The sequence below is a fragment of the Musca autumnalis genome, unplaced genomic scaffold (assembly GCF_047663935.1).
Source record: "Musca autumnalis isolate F117 unplaced genomic scaffold, ASM4766393v1 scaffold_2, whole genome shotgun sequence".
NCBI classification, from domain to species: Eukaryota; Metazoa; Arthropoda; class Insecta; order Diptera; family Muscidae; genus Musca; species Musca autumnalis.
In genome coordinates, this window is record NW_027411755.1 from 11,013,807 (window position 1) to 11,033,428 (window position 19,622).

The following is a 19,622-nucleotide window of genomic DNA, read 5'->3' on the forward strand; positions in this document are numbered from 1 at the left end:
ACATCAAACAAATAATCGTGGATTTTTTAAAGAATATTTTTCGAGAAACATCAAACAAATAATCGTGGATTTTTTAAAGAATATTTTTCGAGGAACATCAAACAAATAATCGTGGATTTTTTAAAGAATATTTTTCGAGGAACATCAAACAAATAATCGTGGATTTTTTAAAGAATATTTTTCGAGGAACATCAAACAAATAATCGTGGATTTTTTAAAGAATATTTTTCGAGGAACATCAAACAAATAATCGTGGATTTTTTAAAGAATATTTTTCGAGGAACATCAAACAAATAATCATGGATTTTTTAAAGAATATTTTTCGAGAAACATCAAACAAATAATCGTGGATTTTTTAAAGAATATTTTTCGAGGAACATCAAACAAATAATCGTGGATTTTTTAAAGAATATTTTTCGAGAAACATCAAACAAATAATCGTGGATTTTTTAAAGAATATTTTTCGAGGAACATCAAACAAATAATCGTGGATTTTTTAAAGAATATTTTTCGAGGAACATCAAACAAATAATCGTGGATTTTTTAAAGAATATTTTTCGAGGAACATCAAACAAATAATCGTGGATTTTTTAAAGAATATTTTTCGAGGAACATCAAACAAATAATCGTGGATTTTTTAAAGAATATTTTTCGAGGAACATCAAACAAATAATCGTGGATTTTTTAAAGAATATTTTTCGAGGAACATCAAACAAATAATCGTGGATTTTTTAAAGAATATTTTTCGAGGAACATCAAACAAATAATCGTGGATTTTTTAAAGAATATTTTTCGAGGAACATCAAACAAATAATCGTGGATTTTTTAAAGAATATTTTTCGAGGAACATCAAACAAATAATCGTGGATTTTTTAAAGAATATTTTTCGAGGAACATCAAACAAATAATCGTGGATTTTTTAAAGAATATTTTTCGAGGAACATCAAACAAATAATCGTGGATTTTTTAAAGAATATTTTTCGAGGAACATCAAACAAATAATCGTGGATTTAAGAATATTTTTCGAGGAACATCAAACAAATAATCGTGGATTTTTTAAAGAATATTTTTCGAGGAACATCAAACAAATAATAGTGGATTTTTTAAAGAATATTTTTGGAGGAACATCAAACAAATAATAGTGGATTTTTTAAAGAATATTTTTCGAGGATCATCAACCAAATAACCGTGGATTTTTTAAAGAATATTTTTCGAGGAACATCAAACAAATAATCGTGGATTTTTTAAAGAATATTTTTCGAGGAACATCAAACAAATAATCGTGGATTTTTTAAAGAATATTTTTCGAGGAACATCAAACAAATAATCGTGGATTTTTTAAAGAATATTTTTGGAGGAACATCAAACAAATAATAGTGGATTTTTTAAAGAATATTTTTCGAGGATCATCAACCAAATAACCGTGGATTTTTTAAAGAATATTTTTCGAGGAACATCAAACAAATAATCGTGGATTTTTTAAAGAATATTTTTCGAGGAACATCAAACAAATAATCGTGGATTTTTTAAAGAATATTTTTCGAGAAACATCAAACAAATAATCGTGGATTTTTTAAAGAATATTTTTCGAGGAACATCAAACAAATAATCGTGGATTTTTTAAAGAATATTTTTCGAGAAACATCAAACAAATAATCGTGGATTTTTTAAAGAATATTTTTCGAGGAACATCAAACAAATAATCGTGGATTTTTAAAGAATATTTTTCGAGGAACATCAAACAAATAATCGTGGATTTTTTAAAGAATATTTTTCGAGGAACATCAAACAAATAATCGTGGATTTTTTAAAGAATATTTTTCGAGGAACATCAAACAAATAATCGTGGATTTTTTAAAGAATATTTTTCGAGGAACATCAAACAAATAATCGTGGATTTTTTAAAGAATATTTTTCGAGGAACATCAAACAAATAATCGTGGATTTTTTAAAGAATATTTTTCGAGGAACATCAAACAAATAATCGTGGATTTTTTAAAGAATATTTTTCGAGGAACATCAAACAAATAATCGTGGATTTTTTAAAGAATATTTTTCGAGGAACATCAAACAAATAATCGTGGATTTAAGAATATTTTTCGAGGAACATCAAACAAATAATCGTGGATTTTTTAAAGAATATTTTTCGAGAAACATCAAACAAATAATCGTGGATTTTTTAAAGAATATTTTTCGAGGAACATCAAACAAATAATAGTGGATTTTTTAAAGAATATTTTTCGAGGAACATCAAACAAATAATCGTGGATTTTTTAAAGAATATTTTTCGAGGATCATCAACCAAATAACCGTGGATTTTTTAAAGAATATTTTTCGAGGAACATCAAACAAATAATCGTGGATTTTTTAAAGAATATTTTTCGAGGAACATCAAACAAATAATCGTGGATTTTTTAAAGAATATTTTTCGAGGATCATCAACCAAATAACCGTGGATTTTTTAAAGAATATTTTTGGAGGAACATCAAACAAATAATCGTGGATTTTTTAAAGAATATTTTTCGAGGAACATCAAACAAATAATCGTGGATTTTTTAAAGAATATTTTTCGAGGAACATCAAACAAATAATCGTGGATTTTTTAAAGAATATTTTTGGAGGAACATCAAACAAATAATCGTGGATTTTTTAAAGAATATTTTTGGAGGAACATCAAACAAATAATCGTGGATTTTTTAAAGAATATTTTTCGAGGAACATCAAACAAATAATCGTGGATTTTTTAAAGAATATTTTTCGAGGAACATCAAACAAATAATCGTGGATTTTTTAAAGAATATTTTTGGAGGAACATCAAACAAATAATCGTGGATTTTTTAAAGAATATTTTTGGAGGAACATCAAACAAATAATCGTGGATTTTTTAAAGAATATTTTTCGAGGAACATCAAACAAATAATCGTGGATTTTTTAAAGAATATTTTTCGAGAAACATCAAACAAATAATCGTGGATTTTTTAAAGAATATTTTTCGAGGAACATCAAACAAATAATCGTGGATTTTTTAAAGAATATTTTTCGAGAAACATCAAACAAATAATCGTGGATTTTTTAAAGAATATTTTTCGAGGAACATCAAACAAATAATCGTGGATTTTTTAAAGAATATTTTTCGAGGAACATCAAACAAATAATCGTGGATTTTTTAAAGAATATTTTTCGAGGAACATCAAACAAATAATCGTGGATTTTTTAAAGAATATGTTTCGAGGAACATCAAACAAATAACCGTGGATTTTTTAAAGAATATTTTTCGAGAAACATCAAACAAATAATCGTGGATTTTTTAAAGAATATTTTTCGAGGAACATCAAACAAATAATCGTGGATTTTTTAAAGAATATTTTTCGAGGAACATCAAACAAATAATCGTGGATTTTTTAAAGAATATTTTTCGAGGAACATCAAACAAATAATCGTGGATTTTTTAAAGAATATTTTTCGAGGAACATCAAACAAATAATCGTGGATTTTTTAAAGAATATTTTTCGAGGAACATCAAACAAATAACCGTGGATTTTTTAAAGAATATTTTTCGAGGAACATCAAACAAATAATCGTGGATTTTTTAAAGAATATTTTTCGAGGAACATCAAACAAATAATCGTGGATTTTTTAAAGAATATTTTTCGAGGAACATCAAACAAATAATCGTGGATTTTTTAAAGAATATGTTTCGAGGAACATCAAACAAATAACCGTGGATTTTTTAAAGAATATTTTTCGAGAAACATCAAACAAATAATCGTGGATTTTTTAAAGAATATTTTTCGAGGAACATCAAACAAATAATCGTGGATTTTTTAAAGAATATTTTTCGAGGAACATCAAACAAATAATCGTGGATTTTTTAAAGAATATTTTTCGAGGAACATCAAACAAATAATCGTGGATTTTTTAAAGAATATTTTTCGAGGAACATCAAACAAATAATCGTGGATTTTTTTAAGAATATTTTTCGAGGAACATCAAACAAATAACCGTGGATTTTTTAAAGAATATTTTTCGAGGAACATCAAACAAATAATCGTGCATTTTTTAAAGAATATTTTTCGAGGAACATCAAACAAATAATCGTGGATTTTTTAAAGAATATTTTTCGAGGAACATCAAACAAATAATCGTGGAGTTTTTAAAGAATATTTTTCGAGGAACATCAAGCAAATAATCGTGGATTTTTTAGAATATGTTTGGAGGAACATCAACCCAATAATCATGGATTTTTTAGAGAATAATTTTTGGAACATCAACCAAATAGTCAACCAGAAAATATTTTCTAAAACCCTCCAGCATAATACTGATCATTTTTTAAATATTTTTCCTGGTGCGTATTAGTAACAAAAATATTTATCTGCGGGGCGTATGAATTATATTTCCTCAGTTTTGTAATCATACACAACACAGTACCTTTCTATGCTACCATTTTAAGCCTCTCTTCCTAACAACTTGGTTTTCTTTCTTTCTCTTTTCAGATTTTTTACAATTAAAATCAAAAAATTGCCCAATTGTGCAGTATTTTCTGATATATAACCTAAAAACTTAGCTAGAAGACTTGATTTTTGGGAACATTTGTGTTTGAAACCACTCAATTCCCAACCGAAAACAACAACAACAGCAATAGCATACAAGCTGTCAACATCCTTGAATTTTACTCCCCTCTAAAATACAGTTGTCAACCGACAAACCGCAATCCTGTCACGTTCCAGCCAAGTACACGTAACTCATTTTACAAATATAATTTCATTTGCAACGAAGACAACAACAACAACTCCCTTAACTTTGTCAACATCATCCACTTTGTCATTGTCATCATCCTGCCCGACCGACCGACTTTAAGACACCATCACAATTCTCATCACATTGGATTACGCTCAGTTTTATTTTTGTCCAGAGCCAATTAGTGGCATCAACAGACCGCAATTACAATTTTTACAAGCGCCATCACCGTCGTCGTTTTACAATTTGGCCAACAGTAACAACAACATCTGTAACAGCCAGATCTACAACAACAATTGTTTTCACAACATCAACAACATTGCGCAACAAGCCGCTCATCGTTCTTTACTTTGTCAACAACAAGATACAACAACGCCACCTACATACTATAATTACAACTACAATTACGTACATCAACAACAACAACTGCAGCAGCAGCAACTGCAATTGCAACAGCAGCAGCAACAACAACATCATTATAATCCCTTTTTAAGTCCCCAACTAAATCATCATCTCCAACAGCCACCACTACCACCTCCACTACCACCACCGCCACCAACACCACATCTGCCGCACCTGTTCAAGAGCAGCAGCAGTACCAATCCATTTGCCAGTAGTGTCAGTAGTTATCTAGGTGGAGGAGGATCGTCCGGAGGTTTTGCAGGTCTAGGACTGGGCGGCCTGGGTGCTTTAACGGGCGCATCAGGCGGAGGTTATACACCTTTGGGTCGTAGCTATCGTTACTACAAACATCACGCCACCGGGGGTTTGGGCGGTCACAGTAGTTACAACGGTTATTACAGCTTAAGTTTTGGCGAAAGTTTTTATCCCTATAGCACACCCGGAGGCGTTGCTGCGGGAGTCCTTAGTCAGAGTGGTAGCAGCGGTCTGGCACCACTAAGCGGCGGTAGTGGCAATTATTTTGGTCGCATCTCACCGGCAGCAGCTCATACGGGTCCCCTCCTAGCCACATCAGCGGCAGAAACTCGTAGCAGTCTCTTGAAGTTAGCTTCTCCCACCCCGCCAGCAGCTTCATTAGCTCCACCACCACCACCTCCTCTCCTACCACCCCTAGATGACGATTTGCAGGTAAGCACCGAACCTTACTTGTCAACATATTCGAGGCCCATAGATTATATACCCTCACCACCGGCCTCTTTACGTTCGGAAACCTACGCCTATCGACCACCAAGTAGGCGACGTGAGTCCGGCAGATATTCGGCAACCGGTTACTATACACGTCAACGAGCTCGTGGCTTTTCGCCTATTATTGACTGTGATCGCTACTTGGATAGTGAATTTGTGGGACGTGGCCGTCGTCGTCTTCGAACCAACAGTCTACAAAGCACCTGTGATCTTGGTCTATCACCATTTACGCCAATTGATCGCTTGTCGCCTATACGCCACTCGTCATCAGCCTCGCCCAGACAACAGCGCGAGAAATATTTATCTCCAGGTGGGAGTCCCAAATACAGCAGCAAAACGTCGTCCACACCACAGCCGTCACATCATCTCGAGTCTCAGTACCATACCCAAGTCGTCGACCTGCCACCACCACAAGCGCCCTCAGATCCATCATCAGCTGTCACCGGACATTATCATCACAAAACGACCGCCAGCGGCAGCCACCATCAACATCAGTCGTCGCATCACCATCATCACCCCCACTCACAACAGCTGCAACAACAGCCGCCACCCGAACAAAGTCATTTGCAGCCGAAATACGATCAGCAGCAGCCACCATATCAACAAACATACAGCGATAGTACAGAGACATATCATCACAAGAGATCACCACACTCCAAGCACACAACGGAACACAAACTGGGAGGATCAACGGGAGAGTATCATCAACAGCAGCAGCATCATCAGCAGCAACAACAACCGCAACACTACCAACAACAACCGTCGTACCAACAATATCCCTCACACCAGCAAATCACGGCCACGACAATTTCAAGCTGTTCCTCACGGCCCCTGACCCAACAACACGACGATAGCTGTGAGGAGTTCCATCACATACCATTCAATCTCAGCTATTTCCAGCGTAAAAGAATGATGGTGAGCAAACTGTGGAAGGGCTGTTTTCCGGATGTCACTCCGGAGCATGTACATCGTCACAATTTCTATTTGTGTCAATGGCAGCGCAACACCCAAGTTCGTATTATCTACCTGTTCTATCGTTGGATAACGGCCATTATCTGCCTGGCTGCATTGGTATGTTCGCTACTCGACATCGGACGAACGGATGAACGTTTTGAAAATCATTATGCCAAATGGTGGATATATTTGACACATTGGGGTTTGTTGTTTTGTACGGTTCAGGCATGGTTGGCAGCCATGATTGTGACGCAGGGTATGATGGTGGAGCGGGAAGATTTCGAATTGATGCGTCAAGCGAAAAAGTCAAAGCTGCATTATCTCTATTGGATCATTTATACGTGTGCGACGGTGTATGCCTTTATTATAACAATGTGTTATTGGTTGCTGGTTCATGATCCGGGTAAGTTGAATTGTTCTTTTTTATATTTTTTGTCATAGCCTACTTTTAGCGTAGTAATTAATGATCAGCTGATCGCACCGAAGATAGGAAAATATATATGAGGATTTCTGAGTGACGAAATTTATATTTTTTCATATTCGATTCGTAATGATGAGATGCGACTAAGATATTATTTCAATTAAATCACAATTTAGAGTCGATTAAACACTATCCGTCAGTCTGTATGTTCTTCCGCTGCAATGGATAATAGAAGTTAGTGGTCGAAGGATAAGGGGAAGTTAGTGGTCGAAATCAGGACACAATCGATCAATATGTTCGGGGGGTAAACAGTGTGGCAGTGGATTTAGCAGCGGATATTTGCATATACCTCAGATGGAAGGACTATACTGAATCAGCCATGGACATTTGTACATGGACATTTAACCTACCAATATGTTTATCGTCTATGACATATTGGTAGGTTAAATGTCCACGCCAAGATCATACAATCATTTGCATACATTACGAACTCTATGCTGTACAAAGGTTGTGGAATTTCAGACTGGTAGATGTTAAACAGTTTCGGAGATATCACCCCCGCCTTGGGGAACTTCCGGTTTCACTAGCGACAGTTTGAGAATTCATCCAACTCTTTCAGCATTATCATTTAGATACCATCAGGACTTAACGCTTTCGATAATTTAGCGTTCCTAATGACAATCACAACATCATCCATTGAAAATTGTGGCGCTTCCTCCTCCGAAGGAAAATATCTAATGTGACTGTACTCTTCGCCCTGTCACTCCCAGGCTGCTCGACAAATTGTAGATTTAAATAACTTTCGCATCTTTTCGGATCAGGTTCTTCGGAGAGATTCTTTCCTATTTTAACTGAGGATCTCGTGTCAGGTAAAGTCATTCAGACATGGTCTGGAATACCTTTGAACGTAGTGGGCTGTCGAAGGCTGCTTTATAATCGACAAAAAGGTGGTAGGTGTCGATCTGCATCTCTTGGGTCTTCTCCAGGATTTGCCGCAGGATAAATATCTGGTCAATGGTGAACTTGACAGGTCTAAAGCCGCATTGGTATGGTCCAATTATCTCGTTGACCATAGGCTTTAGTCGTTCGCACAATATCCCTGACACGATCTTGTAGGCAATAGGGAGTAGACTTATGCCCCTATAGTTAGAGCATACAGTCTTATCTCCCTTCTTGTGGACGGGGCACAGGATACTCAGGTTCCAATCGTCGGGTACTCGTTCTTCCTGCCAGATGGTGCTAACTAGCTGATGAATACACCTTATCAGCGTGTCGCCTCCGGTTTTGAACAGCTCGGCTGGTAAGCCATCGGCTCCTGCTGCCTTATTATTCTTCAGCCGATATATTGCTGTTTTTACCTCATCTTGGCTGGGCGGTATACATTCAATACCATCTTCTGGGATTGGATCTGTGGTATCTTCGTCGTCTTCGCTGGATACACTATCAGTATCAGTTACCAAATTACATTGCTGGTCTCTACAGGAGGAGGTGCCTGTACCAAAGCCATCAGTTTGATGTTTCACTCTTTGGTAGAATTTTCGAACTTCATTCTGGCTCCTGTACATCTCGATTTTTTCACACTCCCTCTTTTCCATTTCTCTCTTTTTCTTGCGGAAAATGCGTTTCTCTTCTCTCCTTTTCTCCCGATATCTCTCTCGTGAGCTACGCGTTGCTACTGATTGTAAAGTAGCTCTATATGCCGCATTTTTTTCGGTAGCAGCACGACACTCCTGGTTATACCATTTATTCCTTGGTGGAGGTCTCTGGTATCCAAGTATGGATTTTGCGGCTGTTTGCATGGAGTGGGCAATGTTTTGCCATTGCGCTGATATGTTATCGGGATGAGGAGTGCTTTGATTAAGCAATTGGGCTAGTTGAGTGGAATATGCTGTGGCTATCTGTTGTGTTTGCAGCCTATCGATGTCTAACTTTCGTGTTGTGTCTGTTCGTACTTTGTTTGCTACGTTTAACCGGGTGCGTACCTTTGCTGCAACTAGGTAGTGGTCCGAGTCTATGTTTACTCCTCGGAACGAGCGCACATCCAACACGCTCGATGAATGTCTTCCATCTATCACAACGTGATCAATTTGATTTCTTTTTTTCTGATCTGGAGACAGCCAGGTGCCCTTACGGATGTCGAGATGTTTAAATCTGGTGCTGCTAACTACCATGTTTTTTGCCGCTGCAAAGGCTATCATCCTCATGCCATTGTCAGATGTTCCATTGTGGAGACTGAATTTTCCGACTGTCGGGCCAAAGATAATTTCCTTTCCAATTTTGGCATTAAAATCGCCTAGAATAATTTTAATGTCATGGGCAGGGCAAAGGTCATATGTTTCTTCTAAGCGCTCGTAAAATATATCTTTGGTCTGTTCGTCCTTTTCTTCAGTGGGAGCATGAGCGTAAATAAAGCTGATGTTGAAAAATTTTGCTTTTATTCGAATTGTAGCAAGTCTTTCATTCACGGGTGTGAAGCTGGAGACCAGGTGTTTTAACCTCCGACCAACTACAAATCCGCAACCAAACTCATGCTTTATGTCATGGCAGCTATAATACAGTGCGTCACTTTTAGGTGTTGTTGTGACGCCGTTCCCGTTCCATCGTTTTTCCTGTATGGCAGTAATGTCGGCCTTGTACTTTTCAAGTACATCTGCCAATGCGTAAACTGCACCTTCTCTATAAAGAGTGCGAACATTCCGGGTGCAGATTCGCAGATCATGGTCCTTAAAACGTTTGCGGGGATCGTCAACTTTAGAGGGATTTGTTTTTCTTTTGTTTTTTCGTAGTAGGCTGCTTTTTCTAGGGCAGGGTTACTAGCCCGGCGCCCAAACCCAAGTTTTTAACGTTCTTATGGATGAACGCGCGGCACATGTTAGCTCACTACCTTCAACGGGTGTTAAAGGCAGCTCCCCAGGTGACACCACGGGGAGGTCAGTGTCCACTTGAGATGAGAGAGGAACCAAGATAAATCCTGGACTTTGCCATGTTAAAGCCGGTCAGGACCGTTCCTTGGTATCTCTCATCCCCTACGCCACCCGGATAATTTTGTATAATATTATTAATAATATTGAATATTTTATCTCCAATTTTGGATAATAATGCATAATTTTATCCATAACTTTTCATAATTTTGGGGTAATTTGGACAATTTTGCACAATTTTTGAAAGTTTTATCCATAACTTTGGGTAATTATCATCATCTCTCTTTATTTCCAATTAACCCCTTGGGGAGCATAGGGCCTTAATTATCACCATAATTTTGGATAATTTTATCCGTAATGTAGCGTAATTTTATCCATGATTTGTAAAATGTTTTCCCATAATTTTGGGTAATTTTACATAATTTTATCCATAATTTTGGATAATTTTATACATAATTTTCTAAACTTTTATCCATAGTTATGAGAATTTTATCCGTAACTTTAAATATTTTATTTATAATTTTGTATAATTTATATTTCATTTTATCCATACTTTTTTTTTTGGTATAATTATGGTTAATTTTATCAATAATTTGGATATTTTTTCCACAACTTTTGCAGAATTTAAGCTACAGAGTTGGATAATTTTAACCATAATTTAGCATCATTTTGAATAATTTTATCAATAATATTGTGTGATTTTATCCATAATTTGGAGACATGGCAGTAAACGGCACTTTTGGGAAAAAAATTGAAATATAATGTGAGAGGGACCTGTCTACCGATGTGGTCCATATTAGAACTTGATCTATGTATGTCCCGAAGATATATTACGATGTGCAAAGTATGGACCAAATCGGTTACTCCCTTAGAAAGTTTTCGTGTGCATAATTTTACAGAAAATATTGATTTGAATATCCATCCTTCGCTGTGTATTCCTAGAAGCCACCTATATATATAATCTCCCACAAAGTAACTTCTATCTACTTCAACCATTTGTATATTTCTTTCAAAGTTCTTGAAAATTTCCCATTACGAACACATAACCTATAAAAAACGTCAACACATTTACATATAAATTACAATATTATGATAGTTGCTATCCATCCCCTGCCCTTTTATACTGGACACACAAGGAAATATTTTACAAATTATCTCCTAGAAAGTCCGTCCAATCCAATTAAAATGTCATTTTTTTATTTAAACCTAAGCAGAATTCTAATGCCAGTAACTCATTCATTCACCCAAACGGGAACAACCAACCGATTGACTACCACTACCTACCGAGGGTGGTTGATGCAACCAACACAAACTATTTTTAAACTTAATCCTCTGTTGGCAATGGCCGGCTGACAATACATTTATTCCATTTGCCTAGACAAAAAATACTCGGAACTTGGAGACAAAGGAGCAATTTACGCATACAAAGACCTACACACACACACACACCTATTGACATGCTGCTAATTGCCACTTTAGATGTCCATAGAATAATTCAAAGACTAACTGTAATTACTTTGTCACATTGTTTTTCTGTTTTTCTAGATACGAGAAGAAACTATTTTTTGATATGACGTACATGGTTACCAGTTATTAACCTTTTCCCCCCTTTCTTTCCTTTTGCAGAAGTCCACAAGATTGACACATTGAACATTATGGTACATGTCTTGAATTCGGTTATAATGCTTATCGATTTGGCCATTGTTGGACATCCAATTAAACTTGGACATGTCTACTTTACCACTGGCATTGGTTTGGCATACGCCATATTTACGGGAATTTACTTTTTGGCTGGCGGTACGGATAGGTAAGTCATGTGTATCAATCAAACATCAAAAACTGTTCTTCATAACCCTTCCCTCTCTCTCTTTGTTTTATAGGAAAAATGAAAAAGCCATTTATCCCATGCTGGATTGGAGAAAACCGGGCAAGGCCATTATTGTCACCGTGTGCGCCATCATCTTTGTATTTCTGGTACATTTCCTATGTTTTCTGCTGTATCGTGCCCGTGTCTGGCTCTTCACCAAACTCTGTATACGCAGTTCACATCATCGTCGTCGCGATGGTGATATTTGTGATGGCCTAAATGATGATTCGTGTGCCCGGCTGGGCGGTGGCAGTAGTGCTGATTATTCGCATCAACAACAGTTTCCCACAATTGTACACTCGGAACAGCCACATCGTACACATTTATCGGTGGCCACCAGTGCAGCAGCTACACAGCCACAGCCAACGAACGAACATTTGTATGCCAATGCGCCCAGTCATCATGGAACCAGCACCACCACACATCACCATCAGCCGCAGTCGTCACACCATCACCATCAAAGTCATCATACACCGCATCAGTATCCGCCGCAGTATTCGGGCTATCAGCAGCAACCTGTTGTGGCTGGCGTCAATGTGGGTGTTATTAGTTCGGCTGATATTTATCAACATCAGTCTCAATCACAGCAGCAGCAGCAACAACAACAACATCATCATCATCAACAACAACAACATCAGTCGCAGCCACATGATAATAACAACAAACAACACAAGAGTGGCTCATCAAATATTGGCGGTGGTGGCGGCGTCGGCAGTGGTGGTACTGGTGTTGGTGGCACCGGCGGTGTTGGTGGTGTTAATTCCTCCAATTCTGCCTTGTCACGCACCGTCTCCCACTTGGATGCAGCTCAACGTGAACAATTCCTAAATCCCAATCAAATTGTGGAATATAAAATGTAAAGGCGTTGTACCCTGCATCGATATACCTTCAATTTGTCCATGAAATTTCTAGAAAAACATTGTCCCCAATGTCAGGCCTATAGGGAACAGGCTCAACTAAGTGACGACGGAGAAGATGAAGTGGCTGCCGGTAACAACTGTAAATGCAGTGAATCGAAGAAATTGGAGTGTGGAGAGAAATGTTGTTAGAAAGAAATTTTGGGAGAGTCGAAGCAAAATTAAACTTGAGAAACTTCACAGTAGAGATTTAATGTTCAAAATATTGTGGCGGCCATGGAGGTGGAATCATAAAAAATGGTTATAATTCAAGGTGCTGCTAAATCAAATGGTTTTAGACAGGATATTAACGAGGAGGATAACGTTATCCACCAATGTGGTTCATTTTATACTAGAATGGCAAATTTTGTGCACCCACTGGATAATATTTTCAACTTGTATCAGAAGTTTTGGATAATTTTATCCATAATTTTGCACAATTTTATCCATAATTTTGGATAATTTTATTCATTATTTTGGATCATTTTATCCATATTTTTGGATAATTTTATCCATATTTTTGGATCATTTTATGCATAATTTTGGATAATTTTATCCATAGTTTTGAATAATTTTATTAATTATTTTGGATAATTTTATCCATAGTTTTGAATAATTTTATTCATTATTTTGGATAATTTTATCCATAATTTTGGATAATTTTATCCATAATTTTGGATAATTTTATTAATTATTTTGGATCATTTTATCCATATTTTTGGATAATTTTTCGCATAATTTCGGATCATTTTATCCATAGTTTTGGATAATTTTATCCATAATTTTGGATAATTGTATGAATCATTTTGGATAATTTTATCCGTAATTTTGGATAAATTTATCCGTAATTGTTGGATAATTTTTTCAATAATTTGGGAAAATGTTAGTTGGATAATTTGTAATCCATATTTTGGAAAATTTTATCCAGGATTATTTTATCCATAGTTTTGTAAAAATTTTATTCATAATTTTGGATAATTTTATCCATATTTGTATCCTAAACATTATTTTATCCATAGTTTTGGAACATTTTATCCATCATTTTGTATAAATTTATCAGTAAATTTGGATAATATTATTCATAATTTTGGATAATTTTATCCATAATTTTGGATAATTTTATCCATAGTTTTGAATATTTTTATTCATTATTTTGGATAATTTTATCCATAATTTTGGATAATTGTATGAATCATATTGTATAATTTCATCCGTAATTCTGAATAAATTTATCCGTAAATGTTGACAATTTTTTCAATAATTTGGGAAAATGTTACTTGGATAATTTGTAATCCATATTTTGGATAATTTTATCCAGGATTATTTTATCCATAGTTTTGCAAAATTTTATACATTGTTTTGGAACATTTTATCCATAATATTGTATAATTTTATCACTAAATTTGGATAATATAATACATAATTTTGGATAATTTTAGCCATAATTTTTAATAATTTTAATCATAATTTTTGTTAATTTTATCCGTAGTTGTAAGCAATTTTATCCATAATGTTACAACATTTTATATAGAATTTTAGACAACTTTATCCATAATTTTTAATAATTTTATTCATAATATTTGATCATTTATCTGAATAAATTTATCCACAATTTTAGGTAATTTTATCTATAATTTTGGATAATTTTATCCATAATTTTGCATAATTTTATCCATAATTTTGGATAATTTTATTCATAATTTTCGATAGTTTTATCCATAATTTTGGATAATTTTAACCATTATCTAAATTAATTTTAATATAATTTTATCCATAATTTTTTTCCATAATATGGGAAATTTTCTCCATAATTTTGAATAATTTGCCCATAATTAATCCGTAATTTAACCAATTTTTTTTTCCTAATTTTTGGGATAATTTTCCATAATTTTGGATAGTTTTATCCAAAATTTAGAATAATTTTATCTTTATTTTTTGATAATATTATCCATAGCTTTATATAATTTTATCCATGATTTTTGATAATTTTTCCATAATTTTGGTAGAATTTTATTCATAATGTTGGATAAATTATCAATAATTTAGAATAATTTTATCCATAATTTTTGATAATTTTTGATCATTTATCTGAATAAATTTATCCACAATTTTGGATAAATTTATCCATAATTTTAGATAATTTTATTCATAATTTTTGATAATTTTATCCATAATTTTGGATAATTTTATCCATACTTTTGTAAAATTTTATTCATACTTTTCAATAGTTTTATCCATAATTTTGGATAATTTTAACCATTATCTAAATTAATTTTAAAATAATTTTATCCATAATTTTTGGTAATTTTTTCCATAATATGGGTAATTTGTAAATTTTATCCATAATGTTGGATAAATAATTATCCATAATTTAGAATAACTTTATCCATAATTCTTAATAATTTTATTCAAAAATTTGCATAATTTCATCCATTATTTTGGATAAATATTATCCATAATGTTAGATAATTTTATCGATAATTTGTATAACATTATCCATTATTTTGGATAATTTTTTTATCCATAATTTTGTTTATTTTTATCCATAATTTTAATAATTTTTTCCATAGTTTTGGATAATTTTATCCATAATTTAGCATAATTTTGGGTAATTATATCCATAAGATTGGAAACTTTTATTAATAATAAAATTATCCACATTTTTGCATAAAATTCAATAATTTGGATAATTTTTTCCTTTTCTAATTTTGGGTAATTTTTGTTTAATTTTATCTAGTTTTGGAAAATTTTGGAAAATTGTATGCCTAACTTAGCATAATTTTATCCATAACTTGGATGATTTTTTTTCCACAGTTTTGGAAATTTTTATCCATAAATTTGGATAATTTTGTTCATAATTTTGTATTATTTTATCCTTGACTTTGGATAATTCTTTCCATAATTTTGTGTTATTTTATCCATAAATTTAGATAATTTTTTCCTCAATTTTGGATAATTTTATCCATAATTTTGCAATTTTTATTGTGGATAATTTTTTTTTATTTCTCGATTATTTTATCCAATATTATATATAACGTTATGCATAATGTTGTTCATAATTTTGGATAATTTTATCCATAATTTGGATAAAGTAGATTATTTTTCCAGATTTTTTTTAATAATATTAGTTGGGTAATTTTGCGTACACTCTTGGACTTTTTTATTCTCAAGGCTCCATCAGGTTCGAAAGAGGTCTCAGATCGAGCCGAAAAATATATTGGCAGGGCACTGTTGAAAATCATTCCTGTGAAGTTTTTTAACGATGTTTTCAATACTAGGAATTTCATGGACATTTTGATAAGAAGGAAATTTATTTTCTCTTTCACTCTCTATCTCTCTCTGTCTTCTTTTCTCTATAACTCTGTCTTCAGTATTTATTTGTATTAAAAATAAAAATTAAACACAAATTATAATAGTCTGATATTTATGATTATTGGAACAAAAACAACAACAACTAAAAAAACCTATTAAGTATTTAAATTATATTTAAGTTTCAATTAGATTTTATAAAAGACAAAAAAGAGTAGCTGATTTTTGAAAAAAAAAAACTCCCCTCTAGACAAGAAATGCAATTTAGTAAAAAAATTAAAGAAAAAAATGAAGCTGCTTTAAATTTAGTTTAGTTAAATGAAAATTAATGTTAAAAAATTAGGCAAAAAATTGGTTAATTTTAAGTTTACAATCTAAGAATATTTTTAGTTTTTCTTTTTCCTATAGTCAAGCAAAGCAAACTTAGTATCGGTGCAAAGGGTGTATTTATAAAAAAAAATAATTAACAACAACAAAAACAACATAGATTAAAAATTATGATAACAACAAATTAGCAAATATATTTAAGTTGAATGGTCACATCACACACATATTATTTTTTAGTTATAAATGTAATTAGCTTAAAGCCATTGGTGTTTGAATTGTATTTATATTTTTTTAAATGACAAAAAAGAGACATAAAAATACCAAACAAAATCAATGAGAAACTAAAAAGAAGTAAAAAAATTTTGTATTGTATTCATAATAATTTGAAAATGAAATGAAAATTGTTACTCATTAAAAATACAAGAAAATAATAATTTTCCTTAAAAAAGATCTACAAGATCGAGAGAATTATTCACAAAAAAAAATAAATAAATAAATGAAAAAGAAAGAAAATTAAATTAAACCAAAGTCAAACATAAACTAAAAAGCAAATTATATATTTATACCAAAAAAACCAACACATAAAATCCCAGAAAAAAATATTAATTTAAATGACATAGCATACAAAATTTAGTTTAAGTTATTAATTTAGAAAATAATGATACAAAAAAAGAATTCCCTTAAACCAGTATTATAATATTATATACACAACAAATAATAATAATAATTACAAAAAAACAATAGTTATAACAAAGTTGCAAACTACAAAACACAATGAGTAACAACAAATACTATTACCACTTATTAAATAAGAAATAGACTCTTCGAATATCATATGCAAAGTTATATCTTTATTTGTAAAACATTCCAAAAATGTGAACGAATTTATTTATTTTTCTATTTAATTTTAAATACTTTTTTTTTATTTTTTTTTGCAAAATATTTTTTTAGTATTTATATAAAACTTTTATTTAAACCTAAATAACTTATATTTAGAATATTTTAAATGTTTTCTTTAATTTTTTAAAATTTATATTTAATTATTGAATATTCCATATTGTTCGTCAAGAAACATGTAATTTGCCAAAACAATTGATACAGTTTCGACTCGAATGACGCACCTTTTTGTGCGAAAATTTTAGTTTTTTTTTTAATTTATGATAAATTTCAGTATTGTTGCTTGTCAAGTAGACCTTTTTAAGCTTTGTTATTATATATTCTAGTAATTTGACTCAATCACACACAGACGTCTTAGTCCCTTTTGAAAACATATTTATTCCGAGTGCAAGATAACGTGACGTTCACAGTACCCGCGATACTGTTTTGTATAAGCGTTATGCCTCTACGGTTGGGATGCCATGTTTAATCCCGTTTTTGGTAAAAGAGGCTTGTAAATTGGCGCTAACTATCTGATCCGGCAGTTAAACCATCGAGGCGACGCTCTCTTAATATTCTTGACTTTACCTAGGAGAAATGTTGGAGCCGATTGAGCCGAATAGCTCATATAAGTTGAATCAACATTACCAATGGCCAGAAAAATATTGGGTAATTCCTTTAAAACTATACAAGGCAAACCACTTATTTTACTCATTGCTATGTAATGAGTAACAGTGGTACTGAGTTTTTAATGTGTTTAGTTACAAATCAGAATTGCAAATGTTCAATCCCAAACAGCGACAAAATAAAAATATGAAGTGTGTTTTTCAATTAATTTTAAATGACATGTTTTGTGTTTAAAGCCGGCTACGAGTTTAAAATTCTCCTTACCTTAGTATCATATTTACTAAAAACGGACTTAACACCCAATGAGCTTTATTAACGGCATTGTGACGGTAGTTACTTACTTACTTAGCTGGTCCATTACAGAACATTTGTTCCATAGGCCGAACTAAGAAAAGATCTCCATTTCTCTCTATTTGTTGCTTCGCACTCTGGAATACTGCGCCTTTTCATCTCATCATCCACTTGTTTGTACCATCTATTCCTTGGCCTGGCAATTCTGCGTGCACCGCCAAGTGGTCCGTATTTATATGCCTTTTTAGCGGGTTCATCTTCGCTCATTCTTATGATATGGCCTAGCCAACGCAATCGCTGCATCTCGATATGTTTAACTATATTGATGTCGTAGTATAGCAGATACAGCTCGTGGTTCATACGACGTCGATATTCACCGTCAACGTAGATCTTTCGAAGAATTTTTCTCTCAAACACACCAAGCCATGTCTGCTTGCGCAAGTACCCAGGCTTCGGAACCAACTTCCACAGTCGGTCCGAGCTCAATGGACGCATTGCGCGTCGACACCATCAACTTGGTCTTCTTATCGTTTACCGCCAGACCCACTTTAGCAGATTCTCCTTCGACCTTCATAAAGGTATCAGTTACTTCTTTTACTGATCGGCCCATGATGTCTATATCATCAGCATAAGCAAGTAACATGTGGCTATTGGTGTAGATTGTGCCACTTCTTTTGACGTTTGCCTCTCGTATAACCATTTCCAGCAGGATGTTGAAGAGATCACACGAAAGGCGGTCTCCTTGTCTGAAACCTCTTTTGGTGCCAAACTCTTCGGAGAGGTTCTTTCCTATTTTTATCTGAGGATCTCGTGTCAGGTAAAGTCATTCAGACATGGTCTGGAATACCTTTGAACGTAGTGGGCTGTCGAAGGCTGCTTTATAATCGACAAAAAGGTGGTAGGTGTCGATCTGCATCTCTTGGGTCTTCTCCAAGATTTGCCGCAGGGTAAATATCTGGTCAATAGTGCACTTGCCAGGTCTAAAGCCGCATTGGTATGGTCCAATTATCTCGTTGACCATAGGCTTTAGTCGTTCGCACACTATCCCTGACACGATCTTGTAGGCAATAGGGAGTAGACTTATGCCCCTATATTTAGAGCATACAGTCTTATCTCCCATCTTGTGGACGGGGCACAGGATACTCAGGTTCCAATCGTTCTTCCTGCCAGATGGTGCTAACTAGCTGATGAATACACCTTATCAGCGTTTCGCCTCCGGTTTTGAACAGCTCGGCTGGCAAGCCATCGGC

At 33.5% G+C, this 19,622-nt stretch overlaps 1 protein-coding gene across 1 annotated transcript; it reads left to right on the top strand.

The window, feature by feature from the left end:
* Positions 1-4,869: 4,869 nt before the first annotated feature.
* Positions 4,870-16,908, top strand: hbt (headbutt). Its single transcript, XM_073966921.1, has 3 exons — positions 4,870-7,240; positions 11,806-11,986; positions 12,060-16,908. Exons 1-3 carry the CDS (start codon positions 6,793-6,795, stop codon positions 12,904-12,906), a joined length of 1,476 nt encoding a protein of 491 aa, XP_073823022.1. The 5' UTR covers positions 4,870-6,792; the 3' UTR covers positions 12,907-16,908.
* The last annotated feature ends 2,714 nt before the right edge of the window (positions 16,909-19,622 follow it).